Source organism: Tauraco erythrolophus, chromosome 5 (genome assembly GCF_009769465.1).
Source record: "Tauraco erythrolophus isolate bTauEry1 chromosome 5, bTauEry1.pri, whole genome shotgun sequence".
In the NCBI taxonomy this organism is placed as follows: Eukaryota; Metazoa; Chordata; class Aves; order Musophagiformes; family Musophagidae; genus Tauraco; species Tauraco erythrolophus.
In genome coordinates, this window is record NC_141469.1 from 57,813,992 (window position 1) to 57,834,438 (window position 20,447).

The window sequence follows — 20,447 nt, forward strand, 5'->3', positions numbered from 1 at the left end:
ATATGCTCCAGCAGAAAAGATGATATTTTGGATTTTTGACACAGACGCTTTGTTTCTTAGTTGAAGTTTAAACATAATAAATATTTAACTTCTGTGCTTTCTTGCTCTGATTATCTCTGTCTAATGTTTTGCTTAATATTCAGTTAAGCAGACGGAACATTATTGCCGGTTCATATATTTCTGTAGTATAGCTTTATACATTGCAGCTTCTGTTCTCAAGTAGCTTTTAGAAGCAAAGCATGTAAACGTCATCTTTTCTGTGTGACGCCTTTGACCCTCAAAAAGATAGATATACAGAGAAACGGTGATTGGGGAAAATATTTTACAAGAGGAGAAGTGAACAAGTTGGTTTGTTCGTATTGTGCTGGCAGAAACAACCAGCAGAACATCCTTCTTATGTTTGTGGTTTTATTTAAATAACTCTCAAATTTGAAGAGCTTTATGTTGATTGTTTGGATGAAGCAAGCAGTAAACTTGCTGGTAAACTTGCACACACATACAGCTTGGAGGAGGAAGGGGGGAAACTGCAGCCTGGGAACCAAAGTTCAGAGAAAGAAAAAGGGCTGGTGGTATGTGAATTGGCTTTAGTACAATTTAATCCACTGTTGCTTTATGCTGGCTTTTCCAGTCCTGAGTCACTACACAGGTACCTTGTCATCTGAGGAATAACATTCTTGTTAGTCTGACATAAGCAAGCTGAATCAGTTATGGCCAGTTTGTCTCCTTTTCGTGGACAGAACGATATTTCCATAGAACTCCTCTATCTCCTTCGTATCTTCTAGGGTTCAAACTGCCACCCCAGTGCTGTGGAAAGGGCTGCTCCTGTGTGCCGAGTGTGAACTAAATGGAAACTTTGTCAGTTCATACAGCTGCTGGTCATCAGAAAATCCCAAACCATAAGCTACGTATTTATCTTCAAGGGTGTAGGGAGTAGGAGGAGAAATATTTGATAAACAGAGACAGTGAAAAAAAAGGAATAGTAGGCATAGCTGAAAAATCCTTCCTATATTTGAAAAAAACCCACAAAATCCTCAAAACCGAACAAAGTCATGATGTATTTAAAAACGTGCAGTTGTTATTTGTCTTTCTAGGTTTTTTTTTTCTTTTTCATTTTCCTCAAAAATCTCTCTATATACATTTGCGTATGTATGTGTATATGTATCACGTCTCTTTTCTGGTATGCAATAGAAGATTTGCAAATATTTTTGTTTTTTTCTCTGTGCTTTTATACAGAGGATTTCGTAAACAGTTTATTTTCCTGGTTAGGTATCTCAATGTTTACAAGACCTGTATTTCATAGAACTCAACGCATCCATGACTTCCTTACTTCTGTCTTTCTGAGTTGAAGAACTATTTTTGGTAACATAATTAGTGTGATGGAAGCATGGTTTAGGCTGGCTCTGCACAGACCTTTATCCAGAGCTGTGCCAGTACAGCTCATTCATGACATTAGTCTGTTTGAGTTTGTGTTCTTTGTGTGTAAGGAAGACGGATGACTGTGGTCTCCAGGAATCCCGCCAATTACGTTTTTCTCTCTGACCTAGGACAGAGTTTCTTACTTCTGGGAGGCCCTTACCTTTGGGATATTTGCTGTTGTGCCCAGTATGACGTGTTGTTTCTTAGATGAAAATGCACCCATAAAATGACATAGACGTGGGAAAAAAAAAAAGACATAGAAATAACCTGATTCAGCTGTCCTCAACAAACCAGTTCATCTGTTGCAAGCCTACAGTATCTTATTCTAGTCTCTTCTTCACGCAGTACCTTTTTGTTCCAGCTCTAGCTGTCATATAACCTCAAAGAAACTTAGGTCCTTATGTCACCACTGTCTTTCAATGGTGAAGTGCAACCAGACACACGACATATATTTCTGTGAGAGTGGGGACAGGGCCCTGGGGACACCTGTAGACCTTAATGGCCCTGAGTAGCCTTGTCTGGCACCCCCAGTCCACACCCCTACCCAGTGGCGCAGAGCCTCCATTTAAGTGCAGGCCTGGGCCATGCCATTCCCAGTCCTGTCTCTTGCTCTCCCAGCTTCCTGATCTGTTTTTCCTGGATGGAGCCCGGAAGGACATTGCAAGTAGCTTGTCTCCAGCCTTGTCTCCTGGATGAGCCCTAGACATGTGTGCCAGCCTTGTTTTCAGTCCCGGTGCTGGCTCCTGCGCTCCTCGCTGGGTCTCTGCATGGATCCCAGCCCTGACTCTTTATCTCAATTTGCCAAGGGCTGTTGGCAGAACTGGCGGGTGTCACCTACACGGGTGCCCTGGGACTGCTCCTCAGGGGAGAGCGTTGCTTCTGCCAGAGTTGCCCTCAGCTCCTTGTTCACTCCCCACTATGGAGTGACCCCACTCCCTCTTCCTGTTCCCTGGCATTTCCTATTGGGATTTATATTCCCTTTCTCAAGTGTATGAAACAGTTAAGAATGCAAAATGAACATTATTCCATTTCCCACTAGGAAGAGGGTTGACAAGACGTAAGTAACTATGCCTGCTGCATGGACCTGGTAGCTCATGTTTTTTCATTGCAATATATGCTAGACATTTTGAAGTGCTTATTTACATAACATTTCTTTGTTTTTCTTCTCTTGAGATTCCACGCAAGTGTTAGCAGATGCAGATACAGTATGGTAGAAGGCTAGGCAGTCTGTTCTGTATAAAAATGATACACTTGGGATGGCTCTCAAATGGTACACTTGGGACAACCCGATTCAATAGAGTGATGTGCATGCCCTGTAAATCAAAATCAAAAGAACACAGCTAAGTGATTTTTTTTTTTCCTGGCAGATGCTTAATTTACATTGTCAATGATAGTCAATACATATATATATATGAACAGTATATACATAAGAACAGTACTTCAATATCAATATTATTGGGAAAAGCAAATGCTGGTGCTAAAATTCTATAACATCCATACATTGCTGAAAGGGAAATCCTCTGTTTTGGGTAATCTATTTACAAGATAATTGCCCTGTTAATGAAATGGTCCTGGGGAGAAGAGAGGTCCAAGAAAGCTGGTTGATTTTTCAAGGATCACCTTCTTTGAACTTCTTTGAGTGGTCCGTCCCCATGTGCAGGAAATCAAGCAGAGATGCTCCTTCCCCTCTGCTCAGCACTGGTGAGGCCACACCTGCAGAGCAGTGTCCAGTCTGGGCTGCCCAGCACAAGGGAGACATGGACATACTGGAGACAGGCCAGTGAAGGGCCATGAAGATTACGGTAAAGAGACTGAAGCTTTTGTCATATGAGGGCAGGCTAAGCAAGCTGGGATTGTTCAGCCTCAAGAAGGGAAAGCTTGAGGGTAGGGGCGATCTTGTTGGTGTGCATAAATATCTATTTTGGGGAGGGAGGGGACACGGAGGCAGACTCTTCTCAATAGTGCCCAGTGAAAGGACAAGAGGCAATGGGCAGAGACTGGAATGAACAGGATTCCCTTTAAATGAGAAAGCCAGAATCTCCTTTTGGATCCCTTTATTTACCTATTTGGTTTATCTGATGTACTTAATGACAGCAGATTTCCCTAGTGAAATGGCTTTAGAGCCTGTATGCCCTGTACATGGATAAAAAGAGTTGGTGACTTCTCAAATACAATATAAAATGCAAATGTAGCTGTTAAAGGGTCCTAGCCCATGCTGATCCCCAGGAGCCACGTTCCTCAGCTCCCCTGTGTATGACAGTCCAATATTGTCATTGTAGATTTTATGTACAGTTCCTACCTCCCTGTTTTCTATATATGTTTTCTTAAGTAGTTTGGTTCAGACTGGGTCTGCCTCTTTTCTGATCAGCTGGAAAAAAGTCAATTTCAGAAAGTAAAGTTGTCCCTGGATATAATCTGGTGTCAAGTAGGAGCAGAGAGGTGATATGATACCTGGCATTAGTGAGACACCTATTTAAACATTGTGTAGCTGTGACTTTTTCAATTTCGTGTTGATGACAGGATTAATGAGAAGGTATGTACAAGAGAGAGACTTTTTAGAAACCCTCTTTCCAGTGAGGACAAGAGAAAATGGGTTCACTTAACTTTCTCTGAGAGGGCCAAAACATGTGGTTTATGGCCTTTAGAAACCCAGTTGTGGAGAAAGATGTGATAATGAAGGATTAATTAGCACAGTAGATAAAGTAATAACGAGTTTTGGTGTTTGGCAGATGGAAGCTAGACAAGTTCAGGACAAAACATGAAGTCACCAGTGCCTGAGACAGTGTATTTCTTCATCATTCAATTCCTTTACGCAAAACCCTGGATGTAACTGAAAAAATCACTTGGCAGAGCCTGGCTCTGTCCACATGAGCGTAAAGCCTGGTGCAATAGGAACAAAGCAGCAGAGCCCAGCCATGGCAGAGCAGCTGATGTCCATGTCCCCTGGGCTTTGGGGCTTTCTTCGGGCTAGCTTTAGTGATGTAGAATCCATGCCCGTTAGCAGCTGCAGTCAATCAGACACACTCCTGGATTATGTGCTGCCACTTCCTTTCCTGAGAAAGGAATTCATTTGGCATCTCTGAGCCCCTCCGCAATCGAGCCCAAGTGCAGTTAATTGGAGACGACCAGCACCTCCACAAGCGCACTCCTCCTTTGTGCTAAAAAGTGAATACAGGCTCGTCCGTTTGTTAAAAACTCTATTTTGCTGGAAGTCCTATGCCTGGTATACTCCAGTATAAGTGGAAGTATCAAGAAACAGCAGTTGTCTTCACGTAAAGTACCTCCAATCATTTACAAAACATTACGTATGAATGTGTATAGTCCTAACGCCCCCAACACACACTTAAAATAACCCAAATAATACCCATGAAGCACAGGAGACGACTCTGGCAACGCAGAGCGCACGACACAGCGGGACGTTGAGAGGCGGGCTGATGATTGACGGGTCGGACGGGCCGGCGAGGCACACGGCCGAACCACAACCGGTCCCGGCAGCGGCCACGGGCCGCGGCCACGGCCCCAGTGCCCCCGCCTCGCCAGGGCGCACCCCAAACCCGCGGCCCCTCACAAACGGCGTTCGGTGGCGGTGAAACGGCCGGCTCCCCCGGCCCGCAACAAGGTCGCCGTCCTCCTCCAACGCTTCCGTACTGACACATAACGTCCTTTTAGCCTGTTTATGCCGGATGCAGATGTCTCTTGCAAAGCCGTAAGGAAAACTTCCCTTGCAAGCTGCCGCCTCGGATTTGTAAGGTACAGAGCGACGCACCCCGCAGCGCCTACGCTCTTCTCGCTCGCTCGCGATCTCCCTGTAACTTGCGCCCGCGCGTACGTTATTTCCACCGCCCTCACCGGGGTTTTGTATGAATTACCGTAGCGCTCGCAGATGGGCACTCCGAGACACCCGAGCGGTGCCACGGAGACCGTCCCGGGCGGCGGCAGGCCGTGAGGCGAGCGGCGGGGCCGGGGCGCCGCGGGCGGGAGCGCGGAGGAAGAGAGGCGGCGGCCGCGGGCCCAGCACCCGCCGGGCAGCAGGGGTGGGCGGGCGGAGGAGGCGGGCTCGGCACACGCACACGCCGCCACGCCGCTCCCGCCGTGCTCGGCTTAAATAGGGAGGCGCCGGGGGAGCTGCGCAGAGTCGTGATCGTTGTTGCTGTCGGCGCCGGAAGGTGAGCGGGGCTCGGGGGTGCCGCAGCTGCTCGGGAGCGGGGGACGAGGCCGCGGGCCCGGCCGCGTTGAGGGGTGGGCAGGACCAAGGGGCTGTCAGAGACGCGGTGGCCGCAACCTGCCGAGCCGCCGCTGAGGCGGGCTGGCTGCGCGGGGGCCTGCGGGAGCCGCCGCCGCCTCCCCCCAGCCCGTCACCGCGGAGCTGCGGCGGCCTGCGCGGCCGCTGTCACTTGTGAGGCCGGGCGGTTGCGGTTAGGGACGGCGGGTGCCGGCGGGGCGCTCCCGCCGACGATCCCCTCGGGCTGCTCGTCCGGGGCTGCGGGATTTTCCCTTCCGCCCCGCGGTGGGGTAAGCGTCCCCTGGAGCCGGCTTGGCTTCCCCTCGCACAAAAGCCTTCAGGAAAGCGTAGCCGGTTGTCTCCGGCCTCCCCGCGGCGCTGCGGCAGCTCCGGCTGGCAGGGCATTGTTCCGGCTCCAGCGCTGCCCTCTGCCCCGGCACGGTTCGGCCCAGCCCGGCCCGGGGTAAACACTGCGGGCCGCAGGGTGGTCGCCTCGGGCGGTCCTGCTCCCGGAGAAGCAGACCCCGCGCTGCCGAGCGGCGGGCTGGGGAGCGCTGTGGTGCCCGTTAACTGGAGGGGCTTAATGTTTAATTAATTGCTGGACCTTGTCTTCAAGTAGGTTGTTCTTACGGGCATGAATGCAGCGTGTACTTGGAGCAGCTTTTTTTTTTTTTTTTTTCCCCCCTTTTTTTTAGGCGATTGAGAGCACGTATGGAAGTGTAGCGAAAGGCAGACTGGCCTAAAATGGAAGGTTGAGTGACTTTGACTTTGCAGGCCTCTTCTCTGCTGTTAGATGGGACTTGCAGTGCTACAGCACAGGGATTTAGCCTGGTTACATGATGCTTTTGTTCTAGGGTGCATACATTTCTTGTTCCAGTTTAACAGGAATTGCAACACTTGAAGCCTTCTGAATTTCTAAAGGGCATGTCTGTGAGCTGTCGGGTATTATAGACACATCTTGGACCTAGTAATCCATCTAAACATATGCCTCACTTAGAGCCTGAGATATGATGGTCGTGTGCTGTGATAGGAAAGAGTGCCATCTAAAGAAGCTGCTATTGAAACCCCATGGTTGTATAGCTGTACCTGGGCAACAGAGCTATCCCATGTGGTGGTAGCAGATCTTTTTTCAGCCACGTTGCTTTACAGGGAACCCTGCAGTCTCCTGAGCCTGCTCAGGAGTGTTTGTATTTGCCTCTGCTTTGGAACATGCTCTCAAACTCACGAGCTGAGATTTCTCGGCTCAAGAGGTTTGGATCAGGTTTCTTGGATCAAGAAATGCTGGGTGTAAGAAGGCATTAAGTTTACTGAAAAATACCTTTATTTTCCTCTTGCAACAATAGTAGTATTAATAACGCAAAAACAGAAATACAAAATTCCTCATGGAACTGTACTGTTACTATCTGATTCTTTGAAGTCCAAGGATACCTGGCTTGCTTGTATTGGAATATGAAGATGTCTGAGGATGGCTAATGGGAAAAATCTACAGCTTGTGATTATAAGTAGCTGATGTATGTAGCGTACTCAACTCAAGGTCTTGAGCAAATGGCCTTAACCTATTCTGAGGACTGCGTGATTATAACAAATCTAAAAGGCAGCTTCTAAATTTGGTAGATGCTGTTTTACAACTACAAATCGGCCAACCTGAGGTTGGAAGTAAATCTTCAGTTCTTCAGAAGCAAACCCCAAATAGCTTTTTTGCTTCAAGGGCAAGTACAAAGTTGATATCGGTGGAAAAACAAAACTGGTAATTCAAAATGGAAGGAAAGACAACTTTAAAATACTTATCTGGGTAAGGGACTCCCCTGTTTCTTGAGAAAAGTCTCTGTAGCTGACTCTCCTACCTCATAGCTCCACTAGAAATTAATGCCTCATGGGATTTTTTGGAGGAGAGAGAGGTGGGTTATACCTTCTCTATCCTGCGTGTGTCGATCTCCAGTAGAGAATAGTAAGCAGTTTCTTCTCTCTCTTTCTCCTCCAAGAAAACACTGCTTTGACTAATGTGAGCAATAGAAGATGGTAGTAGATTATTGTGTTTTGGTGTTTGTTTTTGTTTTTTTTTTTTCTAGATCTTTGTACTACAGTTGATTTAAATGGGTAGACTTAAAAAGGCTGATAGCACCAAATTTTTCAAATGTGCAGCAGAGAGGGAGAGAGATTCTGGCCCAAGAGGATACATTGCTTGATAAATTGGACATCTAGTAGTCCAACAAATAGACTGCCAGCCACATCCTACTTCCCTGCTGTGCTAAATTACACGTTTAGATATGTTAAATATTTTAATATGTTAAATATAACCCGCGGTAGCTCCCCAGAAATCCTCACAAATAGGAGGGAAGGGGATTTGTTCATTGGTAAATGGTTTTGCGTGGGAGTTTGCAGTGCCGTGTGGCTCAAGGAAGCACTGCTGCACAGCATTGACCTTTACAGGCGGTAGGCTGAACCCTGGCTGCAGATGGGGGGCTTGCATTTCTGCAAATCCTGCCTGACTCCTGACACAAGGACACTCGATAACACAAGGCTTCTGCTCTCTCTTGCTGCCTTTCACATTGGGAGTTACTCATCTACAGAGAGTAAAATATAACAGTAATATATTCCTTTTTGGTTAGGATTTGAATCTTAGTGCTGGTAGTTTGTCGAAAACTGACTGAAAAGAGTTTGCATGGTTTCGTAGGAATTTAGTGGAAAAACATTTCTTGTTTTTGTAGTCGGACCTTTTAAGGCTTATGGCAGAAGGGCATGATGTCCTGTTTCCAGAAAAGGACTTCTGGCTTTTTGTATGAATTGTTGTTCTTAAACCCAGAACTCTTAAGCTTTTTAAGGCACATGATACTGCATGCGCCTTGTTTCCAAAACTTGGCCTCTGCAGGTGGGCTGCGTTAATAGCCTGGTAAGGATGGATTAGTTTCCTAGGAAAGCTAGAAGGAAATGCTTACTATCGCTGACTCAGAGGAAATACAGGGATACCTTAATACCTGAGGTCAAGAGGTTGCTTGGTTTGTTATACTCTTCCCTATGATGCTTGTGTTGGGAGGTCACTCGGTGAATGAGTTGCTTCTCCTAAGTACTTACTGATCTGTCCAGTCTTGTAGTGTTAAGGGTTATGGTTTTTTTGGATCATCCTTCTGGATGTAAATACTTTATAGTGTGATGAAATGTGGCTTAGTGTGCCTGTCTGAGGTTGCCTTCTGCTAGACTTCAGGTGAAAGAAGTATGAGTAAGAAACTCATTCTTGCAAATTCTCAGGTGAGCGCTTGAAGTGTGTGTTAACTTGATGTTGCATACTGGGCTTTCTGATAGTAGCCTTTTCCTGGGAGGAGTAGAATGAATAAGTTGGTATGATCTACTCAAGCTGTCAATGCCACAAGAAAGCTGCGAGTTTGTAGCAATTTGCTTCTGTAAGGTGATTTTTCACCTAAACTGTAGTTGAGTTGAGGTTAAATTAACAGAGGAGTGACATGATGTACTTGCAAATCAGAGTTGTAGGGATGCAATTCTAATGGCTTGTGGTTTAGGCTGCAAAATTGATATTTGTAAGCATCTGTGGTCTTTGAAGATAAAAACTGGTAAGACTGTTTAGTGACACGTTGTGTATGTATAGGCATAGATCAAAGGAAGTTTAAATTGATCACTGTCTCAAAGGTTTTAGTGGCAAGTATTGGTTTTCTGTAATATACAGGGTTACCAAGTGCTGCTGAAGGACTAGCTGCACAAAAGGCACTGAGCAGGTTCTTGTCATGTTGTTCAGCTTCTGAACTCGAATAAACTCCAGTGACCTCATTGGTGTGCACTCGGATTACTTGTTGGACATCATTAAGAGGCAAGAATCCAGGTATTGTTCCATTTGATTGCAAGATGATTGCAGCCAAACGTCTGAGGACAGGGCCGTGACTTTCCTTGTAGATGGGGACAGAGCCTTGACACATCAGTATCAGATGTAGTGCCTCTTAAAGGTTGCAGCAAGAGTCTGAACTTCAGTTGCAGCTTATAAAATAAATCACCATGGCCCAACTGATGGGGCTGAATCCAGCTTGTAGGCTGCTTCCTTCTGGTCTGGCCTTGTCCCGTATGCAGGACCAGAAACTGAACCAGCAGAGGCAACCTGAACCGCTGCATGATGCCCTGTGGTTGCTCAGAACCAGACTGGGGGGCTAGAGGGGTTTTGGAGGTGGGGGGGGGGGCGGGTGAATATTAAGGACGTGGTGGTTCCTCTCTGTGCATAGGATGGGTTTGTCACTAACAGCTTTTTAGTTCCTCCTTCTTTACTGTTGCAGGAAAGTGAATCTGTCAGTTACTGCTTTAAAAGGAGGGTTTATAGCTCTGAAGTCTGGCTGGGTGATCTAAGTGATTCTGGGTAAGATAAGATATTTATTTTTTTAATTGGGGAGGGAGTAGGTGGAGGAGGAGGGCAAAGTAGTGGATTAGACAGTTTGACAATACTTGATTTGTTCAGGGAAGTCCTTTGTGGCTAAAGAGAGACTGTCACGTCATACATGACATGGTAGGCTGCACCTGCAGGTGAAGTATTACAATGTCCATCCCTTTCCCCAGCTGTGCTGTCTTGTTTCCTTTTGAGAGCTAGTGGCTATCTGGTCATCCAGGCAAGAGTTGATCTAGCTGAGAGCTAGCATCAGAACTAACCCAGGAAAGCGGTGTTTGCCAGACCACTTCCCTAGTGTGACTGCAGGAGATGAGTGCCTGGCCAGCACAAGGAGGATTGCGGGAGCATGTATTTGGGACAGGGTGGACTGACTCAAATTTAAGCTGATCGTAAATGCACTCTGAGATGAGGATTATGTATTTTATTCAGACAAAAGGATTTCTCTTGTTAATAGCCAAAGCTATTTGTTGCACCCTCTTTTATACTCAGTAAAGGAGCTAGAACATGATTGTGCACTTGCCCTTTCAAAGGATGAGTGGAGAAAGACTTAAGTAAGACAGAGATCCGTGGGAGCTGTGCAGCGTAACCTGTAACAGTAAGAAAACAACAAACTGTGATGACAAGTAGCCATCAGGATAACTCAAAGGTATACAGGTGGCTGATGCCCTGTTCCAGCACATCACAGTGAAAATATCTTAGGGCCATATTGCCTATAATGAGAGATAGGCAACTTGTAGCTTTCTCTTGCCTGCAAGAGGCTGTAGAAACAACACGGCCACTTCTTTTACACCATGTGGTGGACCTGCCTTTATGGCAGGCCACTGCGGTGCTAGTGTGCTGTTCATCTAAATATTAGGATAGGAGAGAAAGAGAGGCCGTTGGTTCTCGGGGTTGTTTTCTTTGCAATACAGAAGCTGACGGCTGCTCTCCTGTTCTCCTCCGCTGCACTCGAACGATGTCTGGCTATGGGTAGACAATAGGCAGGCTGCTGCCTGCTGTAAATAGCCCATTGTACGCCGAGAGTAGGAGCAGCAAAGAACGGTAGAGTCCTGCCAACTTGGGTCGTTGCCTTGAGATACTGACTGTGCTGTAAAGAATGAGTCTTGGGTGCTGGGGGTGTGTGTGTGCATGTGTCAGCAGAGAGAGGGGCTTTGTCTGAGCCGTACAGTGCTCCTTAACCCAACTGATATGAGTTCCGAGGGATGCTTTCATGGGCTGGGTTTTGGGAACTGCTGTTTCTGTGGAGGTGGCCAGGACAGGTAGTTATCTCTGGAACAGTTTTGCCCTGTTATTAAAACCACTTCCCCATATTTGTCTGGTATTGTTTCTAAACTTACAAGCAAACCAAGTTCTGCTGGTTGCATTGAGGAAAAAGTGCTTTTTTTGATTGTTCTGCTTCAAGTTTTTTGCTACATGTAGCAAACTGGGTATCACAGATTGATACTTCTCTTGTCCGGGATTTTCTTCCTTTGGGTCTCCAGCTGTGACATCTAATGATTTGCTATGTCCTGTCACCCCAGCTGAGTTTCTGAGTTGGTTCCTGGTGGTCTAGATCCTGTCTGGAAAAGAAGCAATTGCAGGACCTGAGTTTGTGAGGAGAGCATGGCTTTTCTGCTTGTCTTGAGTGAGCAGACTTAACTGGGTCCTTCCTTGAGGAAAAGAACTGAAAGCCAGATGCCAGCTCCACTGGGAAGATCTTTGTGTCTCAGTCTGAAGGCTCTAAACTGCACTCCTTGGTCATGGTAAAGACTCTGGATGCCTGGTGTGACTGGAGCGTAAGCCAAGTAAATACTGAGATGGATCAAAGAAGGCTAGGAGGCATTGAAGCCGCCTTTCTTGATGGGGCCTATTTGGATGCGTGTGTTAAGAATGTGAATTTATTCTCCCTGTTTAATCTGGCTTTGTCTTAAATACAGTTGATATGACATGGAAGATAGTGTTAAAGCTAGGAATTGCTTAGTCTTGCAGAAAACTCTGTCCTAACCTTGTTTTTTGTGCTGATGAGGCAGAAGGTGTAGTAAAAAAAAAAATCATCCCTCTATATAAACCTAGACAGTAAAACGTATCATTGCATAACTGATAACTTGCAGTGTAACTGCTCAAGAAAGGTTTTATGTTACAGGCTGCTCTACAAACCACTGGTCAAGGAAATGAAAAGTAGTGATGTGCATCTCTTCTCTTCACCTAGGCTGAAATCATAGCAACTCCTTGAGTACAATGGGACTCTTATGTGAATGAAATGATCATGTTTACTTCAGTTCTTGTTAGCTGTAGTGGCACCACAGCCTTTTGAAAGAGTAACTCTCTATTACATTGCATTCCTAAATCATATAGTGTGTGCGCAGGACACGTCATGACTAATGCAGAGAGGAAAGCAAGTATCTGTTGTTGTAAAAGTCAAAAGTGCTTGTTGTGGGGCTTGGGGAGAAAAGAGGTAAGCTTGCTCTTAGATACATCATAGCTCCCTTTTCCTAGCTTCATAACATGGTGTCTCTGATATATGCCAAATTAACTTATAAGCCAAGATTTCTTTGTTGGAATGACTTTTTATTCTTGCTGTTAGTCTGTATGTATTAAAACTTGAGGTAGCTTTCATGCCTGCAGTGCTAATGAGCATGATTTGATGGATCAAACGCAACAGCATGGTAATCCTAACTATGAAGTCAGTAATAGATTTTTTTTTTTTTTTGTATGCCAAGGGAAGACAAAGATCTTCCTGGTTAATATATTCAATTCTTCTCTACCCTCCACTACTACAGCGCCAGGTGTCGTAGACTTTGAGTGTAGTCTGCTGTGTATCAGTGCAAATAACCAAAAGGTGTTTCTGTAGTGGCCCCGCACCGCATATCTAGGTGCTGCAGCCCTGCACCCTGAGGCTGTGCCATAAAAGCAAAGAGAAGTGGTCTTTGGACCAAGGAGAGGGGGCAGTGTCTGCAGGCCTGGGAGCGACCCATGGATCCGGGACCCTTGCCGAGATAGAACTTGATTCCATCCTGACGCTGCTCCCGTCTGCGACCTTGCTTCAGCCTGTCCTTCTGCTAACATTGTGAAACCATGGGCCCTTTGAATTATTTTTATGGCTTTTTTTGCTGTGTATAACAAATCGTTACCCAAATACTGATTAGACTTTCTGTGAACTAGACAACTCTTCTGTTGCCTGGTTCAATAACTGATTGCAGCAGTAAAGATTTTGGGGGCAGACTGTAAACTGGAGATTTGCCTGTAGAAATACGGACTCTTAGCCTGCTACGGCTGGTTTTAAAACCTAAGCAGCCTATAATTCTGCCTGTTCGGATTTCAGCATCTCCTGCGCTGCAGGATGGTGTATGACTCGGTGTGTTCTAGCTATTTAAACACCCATCTTGACATTCTTTAGGTCCTTTTGTTTGATTTTATTGCCGAGAGGAAATAGCTGGACCTAAATTATCTGACTAAATACATCTCTGCTCTTCAAGCAAGCAGGAAAGCGTCGCTGTTCGCCCTGTTCCCGCCCGGCAGCGCCGTTGCCCGCCGTCCCGGGGCGGGCGGGCCGGTGACAGGCGGCTGCCGGCGGGCGGGCGGGCGGGGCGGGCCGGCGCCCTGCAGCGGGCGGTGGGGTGACGGGCGCGGGCTGCCATTGGCCCGGGCGGGCCGGCCGCCGGCTCACCTCTCACCCAGTGGGCAGCAGCCGGTGCCTTTGGCATGTGACAGGCGTCCCGGGGACCTTGGCTGGAGAGGAGGGCACCAGCTGAGCTGACTGCCATTCCGCCCCCCCTCTCTTTTTTTTTTTTTTTTTTTCCCGTGGCTAATTCTTGCTGTGGAATATCCACGTCAGCGAGCGCCAGCGGGGAGCAGCCTCTTTCGGCACTTCCTTCTGTGGGAACGTGGCAAAATCAAATGTGCTTCCTGTGCTTGGGTTGTATTGCTGTGTGCTGCTGCCCTGGGCCTCCTTCGATGCTGCTTTAGTGAGCCTCATGGCCGGGGATAAATTGCTGGCATGGTGCTGGAGAAATAGGAGGCTTGCTAGCGTAGAGGAGCTATGGGAGCATATGAGGCAGCTTGCTGTAGTGAGCTTTCTGTGCGTGATTGAAGGGAAGGTAGAAAAGAGAGAGTTTATCTTACTGGACTCAAGAGATGAAAAATCCTGTTCCTGTTACACTGCTATAGGATTGGGTTGATCTCTGTTAGGTTAATACAGGCAAGTTAACATCTTATATCCCTGCCCTCCCTCTCCCAGACTCCCTTGTTTGGCACTCACTGTTTAAACAGCCCTATAGTACAGCTACTCTACAAATAACTATTTTGCATTTGTGAAATGCTGTCCTTCAAAAAAAAAAAAAAAAAACCACAAAAAAACTCTACCCAAACCAAAAGTTTCGTTAAAATGCAGTGTCTGTTTACAAACAGTATTAAAACCCTGCAGAAATTGTCACCTGCCAGCTCCACCTGGTTTTCTAGCGTATGAGCCAGTAATTGCTTGCTTACTTAATTGCAGCACAGAAGTCTAAAGGTATTGCCTGCCTAATGGCAGATCAAATTATTTTGGTAGTAGGAAGCCAGTAGGACAAAGCATACATTGCTCTACCACAACAAAGGGGATTTCAAGTCTTTATGTGTAATTTTCTTTCATATCAACAGATTCCAGCATCAGGACACCCGCACTGAACTGCAATGCAAGCACATGAGCTGTTTAGATACCTACGAATGCCAGAACTCGGGGATGTCAGACAGTATGTGCGCACCCTTCCGACAAATACACTGATGGGCTTCGGGGCTTTCGCAGCTCTCACGACCTACTGGTATGCAACAAGGCCGAAAGCACTAAAACCACCATGTGATTTAACAATGCAGTCTGTGGAAGTAGAGGTAAGTGGCACTTGGTGATGCTGTTCACTAAATTTTAAAGCCCAAAGGCTGCACTGAGAGAGACCAAATACTGATTTACATGAGTGTTTCTAAACTTGTGGAGGGGGCGGAATACATTTCAGGGCATGCTTGTTCTGAAGTGTAGCATGAACTCAGTTTTTTGGCTTTCTGAATTTGAAAACCAATTTGAGGCTTGAGGTCATAGTGGTAGTAACTAGCACGGGAGAAAAAGACTTTGTCCTGAGAACTGAGCTTCTGATCTGACTGGTGGCAGGAAACCTGTGAATGTTAGAATTGGCACAGTGTAGTTTTCAGTTCCTGGCCACATGTTTAGGTGATGACCTATTAAATCAGGTCTTGGGGTCAGAGTAGGTATGTTGATTAGGCTAATACTTTTCTGTTACAATATTTAGTTTATAATAGCTGACAGAAGAGACTTTATATTGGGTTACAGGCATGAAGAGGGTACTAACTGCCCTCAAATGATCTGTGGAAAGATGTATTAGTGCTGTCAAGAGATCCCAGCCATAGAATAAATTGAAATTAAAGCAGCCACCTGCTGAACTCTGGACGTGCTAGCTTAGCTTTTGTCTTATGCTTTTTAGAGGCAGAGCTGCTGTTAGGTGGTGTTTTTTTAATGGTGAAGTCAAATATGGAAACGGTCTGACTGGGAGGAACTGTTGCTTAGAAGCAAATATAGACAACTGATTACATGGCTAGAGTTTCCTGAGCAGCAGTTATATCAATTCCCTGTTCACTACAGAGTCAGGATTTTACCACTTATTCAATTCTTTCAAAAGTGTTTCTGTATTTCTTCAGGGCAAACAAAATGTTTCTTCCGTTTGAAGGAAGAAGACAGCTTTGAAAGGTCGTGATCTTCAAGGGAGATACTTACAGAATGTAGAATTGTAAGGCTGACAACTTCTGGCATTACTCTTAATAGTCAGAAACTACCACTATAAATTTTTTTAATGTATACTTGCAACTGAAGTCTCCCTTTACAGCACGTTCTTCTATGTGGATAGACTGTATCTAGTTGTCCTGTATCAAATGCAATTAATGTGACTTCTTGTTGTGCTTAAGAGTAGGTGTGACTACAAAGTGATGTGAAAAAATGTGGCAGAGCGGTTTAAAATTTACAGTAGGCAAACTTTCCTGAACTTTAGCAGAGCAAACTCCTCTCATAGCCTCAAATCAGGCACTTTCTTTGCAATGTTTCATGCTATTGAGATTGAAGAATGAAGCATTAGTTGACCCTCCATTCAAAAGTTTAGTTAGTACCATTTATTTCCTAATCTGCTTCCCAGAATGGTGTGCAGTAAGCTTACTGACATGTCATGTTACTATAGCAAGTAATGGTCTGCTGTTAGAAGTACACAAAAGGGAAATAAAAATGTGCTCTGGCAATGTGGTGATTGCCAAAAATACCTCTTTTCAAGGAATACATGTAGAGTAGGGATCCAGAAGTTAGATCTTATTTCTCTTGGTGACCTTTCCCAATCCTGACAGTCTTGGAATAGTCTTGTAGAGCAGCACGTTTCGGTGGCTGGAATAAAGAGCAGTGAAAGCTTTCCAGCTGTGGAGAGCCTCACTAGGCAGTATAGATTTTGGCAGGTTTGGAGTACTTTGCATTGGAAGATGGTAAAAAAACAGTGGCTCTTAACTGGCCGTAAAACCAGTGACAAACACTTACTTGCTTGAGACTCTTGACAGCAGTCTCAGTTCACTGCCATTACCTCTTCAAGCTAAATTGCTCATCACTGCTGGATTCTGTGGTTGAAGTAATTGGTAGCATGAGACTTCACTGAACTACTTAATGCATCATTGATCCATATTGTACTAATTAACATGAGCTCTCTGATCAGAGCATGATAGGTGTAACAGCATTATTTTTCATTGCCTCTTCAGAAAATAAATTTTAATAGGAAGATTGAACAGTAGTAAAACTTAAATGAAAAACAACTGAGTATGTTAGCATGCCTTGGTGATAAAAGAGCTCAAACTTTGAGAGTGTGTTGAAACAAGCAAGATCTATCCTGTTTTGTTCATTGACAGTTCAGATGCAGCTGTTAATGTAATGTAATGTTGTAAATTGTAACACACTAATCAAATGAGAATGTGTGTTTTGAAGCAAGTTTCAAGTATCAGATACTGTTTACAACAGTTAAAAGAACGTAATACAGTACTTGGGATTCAGTTTCTCACTACATTTTGCTTAGAATTTCACTTTGCTTACCCCATTCTCTTGTACATGTGTTCAGATGGATTGTCACTTCTACAGAAGAAAAGTATTAAATACTGCTCTCAAATTATGTCTTAACATTTTTTTTTTTCCTGGCCAAGCAATACAATATTAAAAGATCTAGGGAATAAACAATGTGCTCCAAAAAAGACATGACAGAAGGCGATTCCTCTTCTCTACTGTTTTAATATCTAATCTACCTGTTCATTAATGATAACAATTCTGAACTATAAATAAGCTTCTGTTTAGTTCTTACTTGTGACTTACTTCCTTGGTCTCTAACAAAGTTAAATGAAGTCAGTGACTGGAGCAGGGTTCCTATGTGTTCTGATAATAAATCTTCATAACTTATATGGGGAGAAAAAGGTCCTATTTACTGCTGTTCCAGGTCACTTCCCATCTCTGGAAAGCTTTGATTTGGTAGGCCAGCACCCAGTGACCTATTTTAACCATCACTGAGTGAGCATAAAGATTTCATGCCTAGTTGAGTATCAGTACAAAGAATTACTGAAAGTATCAGGTCTTCTCGAGTAGATGCCACAATTAAAAGATGTGGAGTATGATCTTTAATGTACCCATGCTACAGTTACATTTCACTGAAAGAAACCCTCTTGTCTCCAGAGCTCCCAATCTGATCTCTTTTCAGGTGAACTTGTCAAAGGTATAGGTGAAAATCTTTCAAGATCCAGTTGAATCCCTTGTTAGTAGGAGGGGAGACAAGATTAATGATAAGTACTTCTAAATAAAGTCTGACTAGTGTGAGGACTGCATTGCTGAGACTCATGCTACACTCAGTCATCACTATATCGTTAAGAAATTCACTGCCACAGTAATGGTAGAAATAAGGCATTAGTCCTGTGTTTTTGCAAAGCTTGTGCACCCTTAGTGTTTGTAGTTGTAGGCACATCTGGATCTATCTGCTTGCTCTTTCTGTTGGTGACCAATAGCTGAACAATTTTGTCTGTTGATTTTAGTGCAGGTGTATGACTGTCAAATATGTTAAATCTTGCTTTAGAAACCCAAATACTTCTATTTGGCTCAAGTTCTGTGAAAGCGTGTAGAAGCATAGGATATAAATAAACACTAGGATGTCAGTATTTTCTAGTAGTAAGAGTTTGGATTTGTGACTGGCTTTTTTCTTCCCTTCAGAAGAGACATTCATAGAATCAAAGAATCATCTGGTTGGAAGAGACCTTTAAGATCATCGAGTCCAACCATTCACCCTGCACTGTCAGGGTCCCTGAACCATGTTGCTCAACACCAAATCTACACGTTTTTTAAACACCTCCAGGGATGGGGACTCCACCACCTCCCTGGGCAGCCTGTTCCAATACTTCACAACCCTCTCTGTAAAGAAATTCTTCCTGATATCTAAATATATTAGAATATGGAGAGAGGTATTCAACTCATGAAAACTTTTAAAACATTCTCCTGATATGTTACTGGAACTCTAGCTTGCCTTGTCTTTCAAGAATCGCTTGATTAGACATGTGCTTGTCTCCCTATTAAGTGACCAATTTTAGCTGTTGTATGCTTACCTAAGGATTAGTATGCTTGAAATTATATGGCTGATTCGAAAACTCTAGTTTATACTTCTTACTGCTCAGAATATGCATGTTGGTGACCTAAGCATCACTTACTGGTGTACTTTCCCTCTCAGGAAGATGGAAATTGGGTCTCTTGCCTCTGAGGCACGGTGGAGCCATCAGTGTGTTTTGACATTACTACTAATCCTAAGGAGCCTGTGTCAACAAGAAGCAAACCCTTGACTTGAACAGAAGCAGCTATCTCGTTATGTGACCCCAATAGGCATTGATAGAGTAATATACGCCTCTGTTGTAGAATAAATCTGTTTCCTTCAGCTGCTGCTATTCTGATCCGATGCCAAGGTTTTACTTGATGTCCAACACTTGCTGTGTGAAGGGTCAATTTCCTACAACTCCTGGAGCTGCTGCAAGGTCTGCCTTACATGAGTCATCAGAGGTTATTCTCACATTAATAAGACTTTATTGCCTGGCTCCTTGAGAACACTTTGGTAAAACTGACAACCCTTTTGAGTGCTCACCTTTGCACTGGACAGATCTGTTAGGTCCCGTTCAAATAACTTGTGTGAAATCACCCGAACATTGCAGTCCTGAGATTCAGATGTTTGATGGTTGTAATGATCAGTGATTTTTCTTTTTTTTTAGAAAAGCTTGCTGTGAACAGAACTTTCCCTGATATTGCACAAATATTCTGGATAAAGGACCCTTTAAACAGGCTCTTAAAATAGTAGCTCTTGATATTCTCAAGCAAAGTGTAGACCAATACCATAGTATTGCCTAGCAGATGAGTTCAAATCAGGAGCATAAGGTAAGGTCTAAATGATCTGCAGCATATCCAGGTGTATTTCACTGCATCCCTGAAGAATAATATTGAACTCCTGATAGTATTGACACAAGGAGCTGAGTGTTTTTCAGCAAAACTGTTACTCTAGGGCTGTTGAAATTTAGTTAATTTCACTTTACTTTGGGAAAAAGAATAAAGTAAGCAGAACCATAAGTTGGTTATGTTTCCCTTTACTGAAAACACATGAGAACTGATGGGGTCTTTTCAATAGTAGCCTGTCAGAGTTTCTGGTTTTGTGTTTTTTTTTTTTTTCAGAAGGACCACGCAGTCAGTCTTATATCTAAGCAGTGTGCTGTCTGTCTGTTAAGTCTCACCCTCAAATTTGGTTAGTGCCTCAGGCCCTGCAAAAACAGCTTTTGTGGCGCTGAGTAATAAGGCATGTAAACAAAGCAGGAGTAGCTCAGATGAGGAGAAAACAAATATTTCTTGACTGTTGCCAAGGAATGGCTTAGCATATTGTGTTTCAGCTGGTGCAGAAATTATAGCACATGAAACGTAGTACTGATACATTGCACTTGTTGACATTACCTATGACTGTGGTTACAAACTACATTGTGTGATCTTCCTCAGATTAGCTCCAGAGGGGATAAGACTGGGAAAATCTAGAAGCCGAACTTGGTTATCCAAGATCCGTGAAACCAGTGCAATAAACCAAGCAGTCTTGCTTTTCTTTCCAGGCAGAGACATGTACTAGTGATCTGTTCCTTTCCCATAGAGTAGATGTTGGTCTGAGTGCAAGTATGCTCTTGAATTTCTAATATTATGAATTTTTAGAGGTAAGCCAGTCATTAACTTGTTCTGGGTCATGTTCATGTTGTATGTTTCTGCTTACTGTCAAAGGAGTGGCAAGCACTGCATTACGCATAGCGTTTTGCTAAAGCAAGTTAGACTTGTTAGACTTGTTTTAGTGTTAAAATGTTTTGTTTTTTTTTTTTTCTTCTCTGCTGTGCCTT

General features: G+C 44.4%; 1 protein-coding gene across 1 annotated transcript in view; it reads left to right on the plus strand.

Moving 5' to 3' along the window:
• Positions 1-5,558: 5,558 nt before the first annotated feature.
• The window catches only part of ACSL1 (acyl-CoA synthetase long chain family member 1), a 40,956-nt gene continuing 26,067 nt past the window's right edge, over positions 5,559-20,447 (plus strand). The window contains exons 1-2 of the mRNA XM_086612375.1: positions 5,559-5,582; positions 14,637-14,864. Coding sequence (XP_086468501.1) covers positions 14,670-14,864 — 195 coding nt within the window. The 5' untranslated portion in view covers positions 5,559-5,582; positions 14,637-14,669. The remainder of the gene's footprint in view (positions 5,583-14,636; positions 14,865-20,447) is intronic.